Below are 15,890 nucleotides of genomic sequence, written 5' to 3'. Positions count from 1 at the left end.
AAAAGGTACTGTGTCTGGTTATAATGTTATATTACTCAATGACACATTTCCAGTTGTGTCTTGATTTCGGTTGCGAGTGGAATCTTTAGTTATACAATTTCTAAGCAAAAAAAACCCAAAAATACTTCTTCATATGTTTTACACGATAATTACAAAACACATGTAAGCGATCTCTGTCAGAGGATACATGAAAGTCTAAGATGGACGTGTTGAACTTATAGTGGTTGATTTTCTGCAGAATGTGTTCGTGAAACAGAGAATTACTTGACAGTTGAAACTCATTTTTCTCGTTTCTCAGTTTCATATAATTACAAGAGTATTAAGCCAGTTTAGAGTAACAAAAAGTTGTTAAAAATCTGGGCAATAAATTTTCGAGAGCAAACTATCAGAACTTACCTCGTTTCTAGTTGTTGTTGTCACTTGTGACGTCGTTGTGGTACCAGTGGTTGATATTGTAGTAGTTGTTGTTAATGCTGAGGAGAATGATAAGACTGTAGACAAATATTGTTGAGAAAATGAAGGGACATCTTTTGGTCGAGGAACTGAGTCACACCCTGGCGGTTTCCATATGTAATCCTTAGAGCCGTTGTTTGATGCTTTCTGAAATTTCGTCACTTTAAACTTAATAGGTGTAAATCTAGTTGACAGCGTTAGAAAAGTATCGGTTGTTTCAACACTGGTAACAGGTGGAAGAGAGGGCATTTCTGAATATTCCATGATGCGGGTTATGTCTTCAGATGTACATGGGAGAACTAGTTTATCCTCATTTTGTCCATTTGATGGCTGTACTGATTGAGTCTCATGGGACTCCGTATCGCAGACCGATCCAATTTCTTCCTTTTTTATGACATTGCTTGACTCCACTTCCTTATAAGTAATCCCAGTGTGATTTGAAGGATGGTCATCAGACGATGTTAACTCGCCCTCTCCTTGCTTAACATTGTTTGACTCCACTTCCTGATAAGTAATCCCAGTGTGATTTGAAGGATGGTCATCAGACGATGTTAACTCGCCCTCTCCTTGCTTAACATTGTTTGACTCCACTTCCTGATAAGTAATCCCAGTGTGATTTGAAGGATGGTCATCAGACGATGTTAACTCGCCATCTCCTTGCTTAACATTGTTTGACTCCACTTCTTGATAAATAATCTCAGTATGATTAGAAGAATGGTCATCAGGAGACGTTAACTCGCAGTTTTGTTCCACTAAGATTAGACCGTTTGAAAGAGAGGTTGCTTGTATGACGTCCTCTGTGCCTGGTGAACAGGGTGAATTAAACGCTTGTTCTTGAAGTTGATATGTGACAGTTCCAGAATCCGCTCCTGTCTGAAAGAAGGAAATAACTGAGTATTCGAAATCACTTTCATAACATAAGTCTCACAAAAAATCAACACGCCTCTTTACAACAGGTGTAGTTTGAAATATGTTTTTAATGAAGTATTGTAGCCAAGTTCATCAACCATGTACGTACAACAAAACTTGTTTTCCCAGTTGAAATAGAACGAAGACAACAAAGTCAGTAAGGGGAAGTCGCGAATTAAAAGTTAAGACTGCTGGCTGAGTTCACGATCATTAAGTTATTTTACTGCAAGGGCCATCTGACAGATGTTGTGAATAGTACTGGAAAGTTGGTCCGGCATGGCCAGGTGGGTTAAGGCGTTCCACTCGTAATCTGAGGGTCGCGGGCTCAAATCCCGGTCGCACCAAACATGCTCGCCCTTTCAGCCGTGGGTGCATTATAATGTGACGGTCAACCCCACTATTCGTTGGTAAAAGAGTAGCCCAAGAGTTGGCGGTGGGTGGTGATGACTAGCTGCCTTCCCTCTAGTCTTACACTGCCAAATTAGGGACGGCTAGCACAGATAGCCCTCGAGTTGCTTTGTGCAAAATTAAAAACAAAACAACAAAAAACAAATACTGGAAAGTTCTCGTGAGATTATTCTCTTTAAAATAAACTAGTAACAAAGTATATATATAAATACCTTGTGTAACACACATATATAATTGTTAACGCAGTTGTAAATTCATGTAAGAATTCACAAAAGTCGAGTTTAAACTGTACAATATTTTCTGTCTGTAAATGGAATCTAACTTGGTTTTTGATTTAGCGATTAAAGTGATTTACCACTATTAGGTTATTATAAAATATTTCAGTTGATCTAAGGAATAGCGCGTCAACAGAAGAAAAATTGCTGGATACATTATATCAATAAACTGTGCACTCTAAATAATTCACTTCGTAACAAAATAATTTTGTGCTTTTTATGAATGACGTTTCGTAAGATCTTCACAATAAAGTATAGAATGATAGATATATCATGATGCTTTGACATATTGATTTAAACGTGGCTTTAAGAGATATACGTTTTCCATTACGATGTCAGATAACACAAAGTCAATTTAATTAGAGTGCAGACGGCGTCTTGTAACGTCTCGGGTTTGAGTAGGTCTTGATACATACAGAAATTTGTTTTTTTTTGTATTTAATATTGAGATATATTTACGTACAAGGAAAGACGCAAGTATATTGTTGTTATTAACTGATCGCATCGTCTTATAATTTGCAAAGAAAATAAACTCGATTTAATTAAATTAATTATCATTTTGAAATTAACATGATGATATTCAGAAAGTTTTCAAATCTGACATTCAACCAAAATACGTTTACACACGTTAACGTTAATACACAGTATTCAATCAGATTGGCCCGGCATGGCCAGGTGGTCAAGGCACTCGACTCGTAACCTGGGGGTCGCGGGTTCAAATCTCTGTTAAACCAAACATACTTCTTGCCCTTTCAGCCGTGAGGGCGTTATAAGTTAGGTCAATCCCGCTATTCGTTGGTAAAAGAGTAGTCCAAGAGTTGGCGGTGGATGTTGATGACTAACTGCCTTCCCTCTAATCTTACACTGCAAAATTAGGAACGGCTACCGCAGATAGCCCTCGTGTAGCTTTACGCGAAATTCAAAACAAACCAAGTCGATCAGATTTTTAACTCTTCAAAACATTTTCATGTCAATTCATCCAATTTGCTCATATTTCTTCACACGTAATCAAAAGAGATTTATACATCTTCAAATGAAAACATGGTCTCGTTTGTATTCTCAAATGTCTAATACAAAACTCTAATGTTTCTTTGTTGCTTCATTTAATATTTTTAAACACTCTAAACTTATTTATTCACATTGTTATTCGTACAAACTTCCTGTTGTTCTAACCTGGTTTCCGTGAAGTATTTGATTTCCGTTTCCTCTGCTCTTCTCTGTTGTCATTTCATAAGGCGATATTAAACCGTTCATCTGAGGTATTGCGCCATCTTTTATTTCTTCATCTGACCTATAAAACACATACCAAAAACAATACTTTAATATTCTGAGCTTACGTTCATGTTAGTAGTTAGATCTCTAGTGTTTTACGTTTTCATACTACTGTTTTAATGGTATCCAAATGAGACAACGAACTTATAACTTACCACAACAACCAATCAGAGAAGCGACTCAAGCAAGAACGTGCAGAATAAGACGGTGTTTTTTGTTGTTTTGCTTTAGCTGCTGTCTGGTGAAGATATTTTTGATCCAAAGTTTGTGGGAGCCGTTTGTTTTGATGGTGTGTTGAATGCATTGTTCGTGTGTGTGTTCTGCATTGACAGCAAATTTATTTTCATTGAAGGAGCAAAAGAAACAACTCACTATATCTTTAAAATAGTTTATTGTATAGAAATGATGCAAACAATTCAAAAACAGTAAATCTTTTCTTCGGAGACAGGTATCGTAGTGGAAAGTCTGTAGGCTGCAGTTAAAGTATTTCTAAAAGGAAATACCGTTGTCTCATGATATACAATGATAAAGAGGTAATGATCCCCTAAGTTATCCCAACTTTAATTACTTGCCGTTTCATAGAGAAGGTCTTATTAATAAATAGTTACTTTAAGGTTGTGAGTGTACTACAGTTATACATTCGTTGTGGGACACTTGTCTATTCTTGTAAGGTGGTTTAGGACGTTATGGATATCAACATTATTTTGTCTGATATCTCAAATGTAAGGTGGTTTAGGACATTATGGATATCAACATTATTTTGTCTGATATCTCAAATGTAAGGTGGTTTAGGACATTATGGATATCAACATTATTTTGTCTGATATCTCAAATGTAAGGTGGTTTAGGACATTATGGATATCAACATTATTTTGTCTGATATCTCAAATGTAAGGTGGTTTAGGACATTATGGATATCAACATTATTTTGTCTGATATCTCAAATGTAAGGTGGTTTAGGACATTATGGATATCAACATTATTTTGTCTGATATCTCAAATGTAAGGTGGTTTAGGACATTATGGATATCAACATTATTTTGTCTGATATCTCAAATGTAAGGTGGTTTAGGACATTATGGATATCAACATTATTTTGTCTGATATCTCAAATGTAAGGTGGTTTAGGACATTATGGATATCAACATTATTTTGTCTGATATCTCAAATGTAAGGTGGTTTAGGACATTATGGATATCAACATTATTTTGTCTGATATCTCAAATGTAAGGTGGTTTAGGACATTATGGATATCAACATTATTTTGTCTGATATCTCAAATGCATTTTACTCTACAAGCTTCTTTTCCCAGGAACCACAGTGAACACAACAACTTATTTAAGTATTATTTCATTCGATTTGTTTGTTTGTTTAGAATTGAGCACAAAGCTACACAGTAAACTATTAGTGCTCTGTCCACCACAGGTATCGAAACCTGATTTTTAGCGTGTAAGTCTACACACGTATCGCTGTGCCACTAGGGGGTTATTTCATTTGAATGCACTGGTTAATTGAGAACAAGATTTGTTCGTGTTGGGAGAAAATTCATTTCTGTAATATAATAGTTCTACAGCCGTTTTGTTCTGAACTGTAAATATTTTTAGTAGTATCAAACAAAGTTGGAATTAAATTAATAAAAACATTTTGTAGATGTTAGAATATTTTCTGGAATAATTGCAGTTTTTCTTCAAGCATCAAATATGCCTGAAACATAAATTGCTAACGAGTCGCAAGTGGAGTCATAATTAATAACACATAGATTACGTGAGTGATAAATAGGGAGGTAGACACACATATAGACAGACAGAGAGGTTTGTTTGTTTTAAATTTCGCGCAAAGCTACTCGAGGGCAACCTGCACTTGCCGTTCTTAATTTAGCAGTGTAAGACTAGAGGGAAGGTAGCTAGTCATCACTACCCTTTTACCAACTAATAGTGGGATTGACTGTAACACATTATAACGCCCCCACGGATGAAAGGGCGAGCGGGATTCGAACCCGCGACCCTCGGATTATGAGTCGACCTCCTTAACACACTTCGCCATGCCGGGCCCAACCAGGTAGGAATGTAACATAAGAAATACAATAAACTTTCAATGTTTTCATGTCAAGTATTTGAATTTCGGAAAATTAGAATGATATAATAAAATTAGAATGACAAAAAAGTCATTTCTTTATTTGCTCTTGGTTAGTTGTTATCATTAAAATTTATTTCGTTTATCAAATGAGTAAAGCACACAAAACAACATTAATCGTGATATTTTGTAACTTGAGCTTTGTTACTGAACGCCTTACCAATAAATAACCAATCACCTGATAATCTCCAAGACCAGAGTTTCCTCTGATGTGTCAACAATTTTCATTGCTTGGTCATATGTCAGGCCTCTGACAGATCGGCCATTGATACTGTCTATAATATCCCCTTCATACAACTGGCTAGACAGTTTGTTATTATGTTGAATCTGGAATTGTAGAAAAACGTGAATACATACGTGTTTACAGTTGTTATTAAATTTTCTTTCGCGCAACTATTTATATAAATGCATACATATTTATGGTACATAAAACAATAACTTCAGATAAAGAAAGAGGCAGAAACAAGAAAAATATTAAAATTAGTTTAAGATTCAACTAGACACGACCCAGTTAAATGGGAAACACATGATATGAAATAAGACAAAGACGTTTATTTGTTTGTTTGTGTTGAATTTCGCGCAAAGATACATAAGGGCTATCTGCGCTACCGTCCCTAATTTAGCAGCACAAAACTAGACAGAAGATAGCTAGTCATCATCATCCACTGCCAACGAATAAAGGGATCGACCGTTACTTTATAAGGTCCCCACGGCTGAAAGGGCGAGCATATTTGATAGGACGGAGATTCAAACTTGCGACCCTTAGACTGCGAGTTAAGAGCCCCAACTACCTGGTCATGCCAGACTCCAAACGCCTTGGAAAAATGTTCTCTACGGGTTGGACCTTTAACTTTTCTATAACTTGTTGGCTCAATTCTCAGAGAGGCAAGGGAAGAATATATTTTCCTTATATCTTTAACAGGTTCGTGAATGATTGTTTTATACTTTTAACTCTGGTATTTCACTGTATCTTATTTTGTATTATTTATATATTTTAATACTATTGCTGACTGAAGTCTGAAACTGCATCAGGTGAACATAACTCGTACCTTCCAGCGTGGAAGAACAGTACATATAATCGAATTTACCATCACGCGATAGGACGTATGATCTGTTGGATTACAAAGATAATTTATTATGTAAGGATTTATCGTAACGATTTTCAGATCAAGTAAAGAAAGGTCATATCCCAAGTTACTCAACGCTCAGCTTCAGGACTTATAGTGCTAAAAATATGGGTGGACACAGCGCAGGGAGTCCATTATGTACCATTATGTTTAACAATAAAGAATCTAATGAAAATATATCATAAGTTCACAAAGTGTTTTGTAGTGGTTTTATGAAATGGGACTCATAAATTGCTGTTGAGCTAATAATTGTGAGGCAATGTAATGTTTTAACTAAACAGATAAAGCTACACTAGAAAAACACCACTGTTCTATAATAACAAGAAAATATACAATATTCTATTACGGTTCAGTGTAACAAAACTAGCTCACATATCTCATTTCTTTGTTTTTACATGTGTTACACACAAAAATATAGTTCTTAATTTGATCGCTTTAACAGTTCGTCATAACTTCTCTCGGACTCCTCAAGGAGACAAGTGATAGTAATTTTATTTCTTGAAACGTCGTGGTAAATGATATTTAAAACACGATATATTAAAAAAACAGATACAATGAAAGAAAATTTTCTGAACCATCAATGATTACCATATTAAATATATTTTGGGTTTCTACAGTGATGTGATAAAATTTGAAAATATTTTGACAAGTACGCAATGACTGATGTTAATACATTGTAATATGAGAGTGATTTTGTCCAGTATTATATTTGTTATGTTAAATACTGTAATAGATAGGAATAGTTTCCAAAATGTAGTAACTGATATGATTTCAATAGCTATGAAAATACAACATATTACTGGTATTTATTTGTTAGTTTCCTGTGTAACACTATTTGTTAGCCCAAAACTGAGGTTCTGTGAGAGCCTTTATATGTGGAGTTTTCTATTCCTTCACCTGGTGTTGAAATGTTATTAACGACTCATCCTGGCTTTATGTAATTAATAAGTTGATAAGACCTGATCTATTTGTTATTAGTATTTATAGTGAAAACTAAGCATACACACAGAGCTTTTACAGTTTATGAATATATATCTGTTCATTTATAATTACAACAAAAATATTATTTTATTCAGAATAAAATAAAAATATGTATGTTTATTTTCTATTAGTAAGTTAGTTACACAAAGTCGAAAGTGATACCAACTGAATCAACAGTATGTTCATATCCACGTATGATAAACAAAGTAAATTCTAGATTCTGGATGTCGAACTAATCACTTGATATATGTGTAGCAGAGAAAGAAACTTTATACTGAAAGTCTACAGGAGAGGTTGAACAGTTTAACCAGTTTTAAAAACATAAATCTTTTTAGGTTAGTGTTGATACTTTTAAACAATCACTGATAGGTTGATAGTAACTTTATAGATGCATTTTAAATATACACTGTCACGTTGTAAATTATATTAAAATATTCAACGTCGTTATATAATTTGAGTAAAATTTAAAGAAATGTTTTTGAATAAGTAAGAAGGTGTATTATATAGAGTTTATTTGGACTTGTAAAAACAACCTTACGTGTTTCTCTATGTGTTTAACATCTCAATAATAAATCATCTTAACATTCTTTTGAAAAGAAAAGCTCAACAATGCACGTTATTTTGACTAATGAACACAAAAGTATGTAATCTTTATCATCCTGCCAATGTTTCTTGGGCAACATTGTAAATCCTGCTTATTCACCAAACTCCAGTTAGGTAACACTTCCATCTGGCTATCCCACTCGTTTCTCGGGCCACAGTATTGGCAGGGTGCTAAAGATTACATACTTCTGAGTTCATTAGTCAAATGAACGTGCATTGTTACGCTTTTCTTTTTTAGAAGAATGTCAAGATGATTTATTATTGAGATGTTAAACACGCAGAGAAACACGTAAGTTTTTTATAAGTCCAAATAAACTCTCTAATATACATCTTCTTTCTTATTCAAAAACTATTTCTTTAAATTTTACTGAAATTATATAACAACGTTGAATATTTTAATATAACTTACAACGTGACAGTGTATAAGGGTTGCTAATTACTAAATAGTCCACAGTGCCTAATTGATGGCTAAACCTCAAGAGAAACAAATCGCTCTAAAATGCTTAAATGAAATGTAAAACTTGTTTGATGTTTAGTTCGATAGCAAAAAAAATGTTGTTTTTACTAGAGCACAACGTAACGTGAGTACTTTTGACATCAAATTAAACTGTTTTATTAACGACCACTTCTGTTTGTTTTCAGAAACTGCTTCTTTAGCAAAACAACTTCACATCTGTTTTCCACAGTAACTTTAACATTCCACGTCTTCTCTTTCAAACCTAAAAAGCACCAAAATGCACAACCACAAACTAGCATATTGAGCATGAAACCAACAAGTTTCAGCACTAGATTTTATTTATTTGGCCAATTTTCAAGAAGTCACCTTCCTCTCAATCTCTTGTTTTTATACGTCTTCCATTAGGAAGTTTACCCACTGAGTTAGGTCCTTCTGGAAATTTATGAGGGGGAAGAGGGTTTATGACCTTTTTCGCAAATTTAGACAGATAATTTAGAGGGCTACATTACACTGTTTTTTCAAACATGAAAACATTTTTCAGTAAGTCTACGGATTTATACAACGCTAAAATCAGGGGTTCGAGTCCCCTAGGTGGACTCAACAGATAACCCAATGTGGCTTTGCTATAAGAAAAAAACACACACAGATTCTCTCTATTATTTGTCTCCCTTGATGGAACAGCGGTGTGTTTACAGACTTACAATGTTAAAACCCGCGACAGACTCAATAAATAGCCCAATAGGATTTTGTTCAAGAAAAAGAAAGTCTACATGATTTGTACTTAATGGCAGGAAACATTTCTTATCCTATACTTTATAGTCATCATTTCAGATTTTTCAATGACTATGAAATTATGTGTCAAAAGCCGAACTTATAAAATGATAATTATGAAATAGTAAATGGTTAGTTGGCAGGTCATCTTTTATTCTTTATCACGAAAACATACTTGTAAGAAAATGATTTCCATATTTCATTTTGATTTTCAAGGCAACATTAATATTTATGCATCTACTGAGTGATCTCAAATGTGAAACAAATGAAAAGAGAGAGAAAAAAGCTCGTTAGTTTTAAATTCTGAAGTCCTTTAGATCCTAATCAGTTTGTTTAAATTCTGAAGTCCTTTAGATCCTAGTCAGTTTGTCCAGTATTTGAGTAAACATCAGTCATTGTGACTTTATCTTTGAACGTTTCGATAACGTTGCCCCAAAAGTATTTTAAACAGCTTCTTTGCTGAATAACTAAAGAAACAGATTAGAAGTACTAGTGCTACTGGTCTTCAAACCCTATACATTATGTGCAGAGCAAAAGACAACTTAAAAACCACAATATGATAATCTTGTCCATAAGACAAGAATGGTTTATAATACCTGCTCTTCTTAATATCATTCTCATTATGTTTTGCCTTCATTTTTAAGGATCTAAATGTCTTCAACTTCCTTACCTCTACCTTACCTATTAGATAAGAATACATTATTTTATTTGCTTTAATTTGTAACTAACCGTCTTTATGAGTTGTATTTCTCACATTTTATAACGATGTGAACTTTCTGAAAATCCTTTGCTTTTATATATCCTCTTCTCAATAAGAACAAAACCAGTTTTATTTGTTTATTGTTCTTCAATATTTTTCCCCTACCATGGCTATAAATAAACAACACAACTTACTGCCTGGTTTATTTTTGGATACAAAGTGAATCACGTGGTGCTATATAATTATGTATATCCTACTTATTACTTGATATTTCAACATGAATACTTTTCGAGACTGAAATATTTTGCACATTAGTATGTTTTCACACAGTAATAAAGAGTAAAATATTAATTTTTGCATTTATTTCTAAAACTTGGAAATAAATGAGCAGTGACTGTTAACTCTAACCAGCTGTAAAACCACTCGTTATATTCTTACTACAGCTTTCCTATACCTTGTCATTAACCTTACTTGTTGTATTTGTCCTAAGGCTATATTTAACATGCTACTGACCATATTTGTAACCATTTCACTGTTTCTCCTTGTGATCATCCTAATAACTTCCCTTGTTATTGTTAGCGTAACTTGCGATTTTCTCACTAACCTTATTCCGTGTTCTTGTCTCTTGCTTTATTCGTAATTTTCCCAATAAATTTAGTTGTAACCATATTTCAAAATTTATTAGAGACCTTTTTACTAATCTTAGGTAGAACTATTTTATTCTTGACCTTAGTATTTTCATTTGTGATCATTTTACTAACTTTATTTGTTACTATCTTACTAACTTTATTTGTTACTATCTTACTAACCTTATTTGTAATCATCTTACTTACATTATTTGTTACTATCTTACTAAATTTGTTTGTGATCATCTTACAAACATTATTTGTTACTATCTTACTAATTTTATTTGTGATCATCTTACAAACATTATTTGTTACTATCTTACTAATTTTATTTGTGATCATCTTACAAACATTATTTGTTACTATCTTACTAATTTTATTTGATCATCTTACAAACATTATTTGTTACTATCTTACTAATTTTATTTGTGATCATCTTACAAACATTATTTGTTACTATCTTACTAATTTTATTTGTGATCATCTTACAAACATTATTTGTTACTATTTTACTAATTTTATATGTGATCATCTTACAAACATTATTTGTTACTATCTTACTAATTTTATATGTGATCATCTTACAAACATTATTTGTTACTATCTTACTAATTTTATTTGTGATCATCTTACAAACATTATTTGTTACTATCTTACTAATTTTATTTGTGATCATCTTACAAACATTATTTGTTACTATCTTACTAATTTTATTTGTTACTATTTTACTAACTTTACTAATGACATTCTTAATCATTTTATGTGTAAGGACTCTAAAAGTAAATTAACAACCTAAAATGTGACCTACTTACCATCCTGTAATTACGACCTTTTCCCTAACATTGCCCGTGACCACTTTACTCATATTTGTATCTGATAATCTTACCTACTAGCTTTTTCCACCCTTACTAGCTCCACCCTTTCATGTAATATATTTTTACTGTAGTTATAGGTTTCATCTTTACTAACTTTACCTGTGGTCTTTTTAAACGTTCTCCATCACAGGTCATATGCTCGCTTGAGATCAAGAATGCGTAAATATAGACTTTGTGCCTTCTCATATTTTTTTTATATTGTATGTCTAACTGTTCCTTCTCCATGATGTTAGTTATTCTATTCAACAGAACTCTGAAAAGTTCGCTATCCTTGTTTACTAGTCATCACCCTCTTACATTATTGCTTTCTTTTCTGTTAATTATCTTGTGTAACAGCACGGTAATAGTCTTGCTCTAGTCATTCGGCGCTATTTTTATTCCTCCAAATAACCTGTATCAATCCCTCTCACCAAACGTATGAAGCTCAACAAGCAGATTATGAACTTTTGACACCTCGTCATTCGTCATTTGTTCTGAGTTTCTTCATTTGAATTCCTTTCAAGGTCTACATCTACCACCTGACAGTCTCCAATTCGTTGTTGGTGTTATTATTTTCTCCAAATTACGTTTTCAACCACTCGCACTATCATACAATAGTGTGTTACCTGTCAGTAAAACAGGAGACATTAAAATGACGTCACAAAAGGAACGCTTAAAGTTGCAACTTGGATTGTTGTGGCGTTAGTAAATGTGTACATACCATGAATCACGTGAAGTATTGAGCAGTCTGTTGGCTACAACATAGCATGACATATGAACTTCAAAAGCGAGAAATAAAATTATTTGTTACTTTTAATTTTGATGTTGTTTAGTCTTAAAACAGAACAATTTCGGTGGCCCTGCTGAACTACATTTAGTATTCATATGTAGGGGCTTCTAATGATTCAGCAATGTGTCGAAATGTTCATTTCAACACTTGATGCTTTTTAATCTTTAAGATGTTTAACTGAAATCACATTTGATATTTTACCAATCCTTCTTGTAATCACCCTTCTACTCTTACTTCTGACAGCCTTACCGCCTTTATTTGTCATCCTTTTCTAAAGTTGCTTGCAACCATCCAATTACTGTTACTTGTGAACTTTCTATTAATCTTATTCTGTTTTGCTTAATTCATTTGCAACTATCTTATTTGTACTAATATTACTCGTGACCATTTTATTAATACTTCGTGTATTAACCCTACAAGTGACCATCATATTAATATTACCATTGACTATTTTACTAACCTCATTCCTTATATTATTACTAACTCACCTGTGACATTCTGACTAAATTTACGTAAGATCGTATTAATATTACTAACTACAGTTTTTGTATTTGTTACACTCTTAGTAATTGAAAAATTATCCATCAAATTCCTACTACTTTTACTTCTGATCATTTCAGAAACTTGACCTGCGACTTTCTTCCTAAAATTACTGCTATCGTAATAATTTCAAATTATTTATAACGTTACTTGTGGACAATGTTTTGATTTATACATTGCTCGGAAGAAAACCTCATAAATAATTTACTTCACAAAATTTCACCAAAAAAATTGAAGATCACAAACAGCGGTCCTGAAAATATTTATTTTCTTTATTTTCAATGTTATAGCAATAAATATTTAATATTTATTTGGATTTTTGTAGCTAATATTAGTTGTTGCAAGATATGTAATTTTCTTAAACATTACATACAGTGCCTGTAGATTTGCTTCTTTGTTTTTGCGCAAAACTACTCGAGGGCTATCTGCGCTAGCCGTCCCTAATTTACCAGTGTAAGACTAGTGGGAAGGCAGCTAGTCATCACCGCCCACTGCCAACTCAGGGGTTGGTCTTTTACCAACGAATAGTAGGATTGATCGTTACATTATGACGCCCCCACACCTGAAAGGGTGAGCATGCTTGGTGTGACAGCGATTCGAACTCGCGATCCTCGGATCACGCGTCGAGCGTCTTAACCACCTTGCTATGTCTGTAGAATTTTTTAAATATCTTACATTGTACCAGAATGTAAGCAGTGCAATATTGTACACGACAGCCTTATTGTAAATTAGTGGTTCATGTAGATTGTATTATATTTAATTTGAAAAGCTTAATGCTGATCTCATATATGTGAGAAATATTTTACCTGATCAACTGTTAATGGACGCCCGGTTTTTGCTCCGCCACGTAACTTGAGACCCCACGGGCTTCCTCCTACCAAGCGGATCATCTGTCTTTTTGACATAATGAAATAATTTTTTTAAATTTAACATGCGCACAGTGTACCCACACCAGATACTCGTTAACGTTTCACTTTAAAACTTCGACTAAGGTTTTCGATTTTATAGCTCAACGTGTCTGAACATCAGTGTCCTATAAAACTTTTTCGCAGTTTGGACGTCTGATTACAATGACTACGAACCTGTTACTTCGCTCACATCCTAAAACGTCTGGGAGTACCCAAAATTCCGCAGTATTCTATCTCTTAAAAAAATTACTCAAGCTCTCGCGTTTCAACCAGTACCTTTCGTTTCTGGGAGGGAGGCCTTGTTGTTTTTTTACTTGCCTGGATTTAGTCATGCGCACCTTCTTTTCACTAAAAGGTACAGCTATGCATAGGTTTATCTAGCCTCTAAAATTAGAAAAAAATCCCCATAAAAACAAACAATGTAGTGTTGTATTTGGCACGAGATAGAAGAAAAAAACAAGTCAGCAAAATCTTGTAGAAGTGGGTTTACTTGAAATAACAAGACCAATCTATTATTTGAAGAGATGTTTAAAACTAGTTATTTCTTCTGATTACTTAAGCATATCAATATTTAAAAAAATAGAATGATTTGTTAGTATTACGTTACCATAAGTTGTGTCCTAATATTTTAACAACGTTGAACTTTGATGAAACAAAACTCTGAATGTTGGTCATTAGAAAAAAAAACAAAAAAAACTTTGATCAAAATATTATGTGAAGATACATTTTACTAAAATTTAAAGAGGTAAAATGTTAATAGGATCTGAAGAGACTATTCTTTATATCATTCTTTCCCTCTCTAACTTATAGCGTATCTTGTCAAAATACACGGCTGTCTCAACACATTTTGTGTTTACTGTCTTAACTTGAAAGACGGTACCCACCGTCATTTGGTCATCTTACAACTTACAAGCTATTTATTTAGTTGTTGTTTCTCTACAATTACGTGGCAGTATTTTCTACCAGTGATGGCTGGTGTTTAGAACTGTACGAACGCGGGAATAAGGGCTCATAATAGAGAACATCCAGATCCATAATGGAAAGATGATGGATGAACTGAGAGAGATAACTGGTGTGTGAAGTAAATAAGCGAAACAAGATAGAACAGCTACATCATGTAATGACTACTATCTGCACAATGTGTCCCTTAAAGATCACCAATCCCTTGCCCGTGGACTCGATACGGACTTTGAGACAACAAGAGTGTCAGTGCCCAAACAATACGAAACATAGTTTATAAACCTCGTTATATTAAAGAATGTTTGTTAACCCCCACAACTGATCTCATGGGCCGTTTGAATTTGGAATATGAATAGAATTAGTAGACTGGACACTTATACTCTTCACAAGTGAGATAAGATTTGTATCACTTATCGATAACCTCCTGTTTGGTGGATAAGAGGACAACGACATGGTAATTTTGATGATTGCTCAGTTTTAGTGTAGAGAGACATCTTTGTGAATGAGCATACAGATTATATTGTGTTTTTGAGAGACATATATACAGCACAACGATACGTATGTGTGTATGGTATCGGACCAAACTAAATACTTCGATCTGACAGTACTTTACACTGATGCAAGATATTGCCAGATTTGATACATACTACAAAATTTTTATAACAAACTTTCTTGAAGAAGAAATCACAGAGATCATGGATTGGTAAACCGGAAATCTTGATTCACGTCCCATAGAACTCCTCTAGAGTTTTTTCGGACTTTTGTATTTGGACTTTTTAGTTCATCGCGTGACGTGAGAAAACTTGACAAAGATGTGGCTACAATAATGGAAGTGTATTTCCCATAATACCATCTGTTTATTAATCAGAAGCAAACTCCATAAATATTAAAACTATATCAATGGTGAAAGAGGGGTATATTCGTTTCTGAAAATCTTTTTGTTACATGTGGCTCGTTCAGTTGATATATTGGTATCTTTAATTCAAAGAGCAACCCTAAGTTAACTCTAATCATTGCTTTAAGACTTTTCAAGGAGAAGAAGGAAGAGCTTCGACGTACGTCAGCAAAACAAATCTCAGGCTGTGAAGTTTGTCTCATTAGTAACCTGTCTAACACGACTCTA

At 33.6% G+C, this 15,890-nt stretch overlaps 1 protein-coding gene across 1 annotated transcript in view; it reads right to left on the bottom strand.

Moving 5' to 3' along the window:
- LOC143229532 (uncharacterized) overlaps window positions 1-13,939 on the bottom strand; it is a 29,715-nt gene extending 15,776 nt beyond the window's left edge. The window contains exons 1-4 of the mRNA XM_076462006.1: window positions 13,706-13,939; window positions 5,629-5,777; window positions 3,219-3,336; window positions 397-1,326 (exon numbers count right to left, since the gene is read on the bottom strand). Of these exons, the coding sequence (XP_076318121.1) occupies window positions 397-1,326; window positions 3,219-3,336; window positions 5,629-5,777; window positions 13,706-13,804 (1,296 nt within the window). The 5' untranslated portion in view covers window positions 13,805-13,939. The remainder of the gene's footprint in view (window positions 1-396; window positions 1,327-3,218; window positions 3,337-5,628; window positions 5,778-13,705) is intronic.
- Window positions 13,940-15,890: the final 1,951 nt, after the last annotated feature.

This window comes from Tachypleus tridentatus, chromosome 10, assembly GCF_004210375.1.
Source record: "Tachypleus tridentatus isolate NWPU-2018 chromosome 10, ASM421037v1, whole genome shotgun sequence".
Classification (NCBI taxonomy): Eukaryota; Metazoa; Arthropoda; class Merostomata; order Xiphosura; family Limulidae; genus Tachypleus; species Tachypleus tridentatus.
This window is presented reverse-complemented; position numbering and strand designations above follow the sequence as displayed.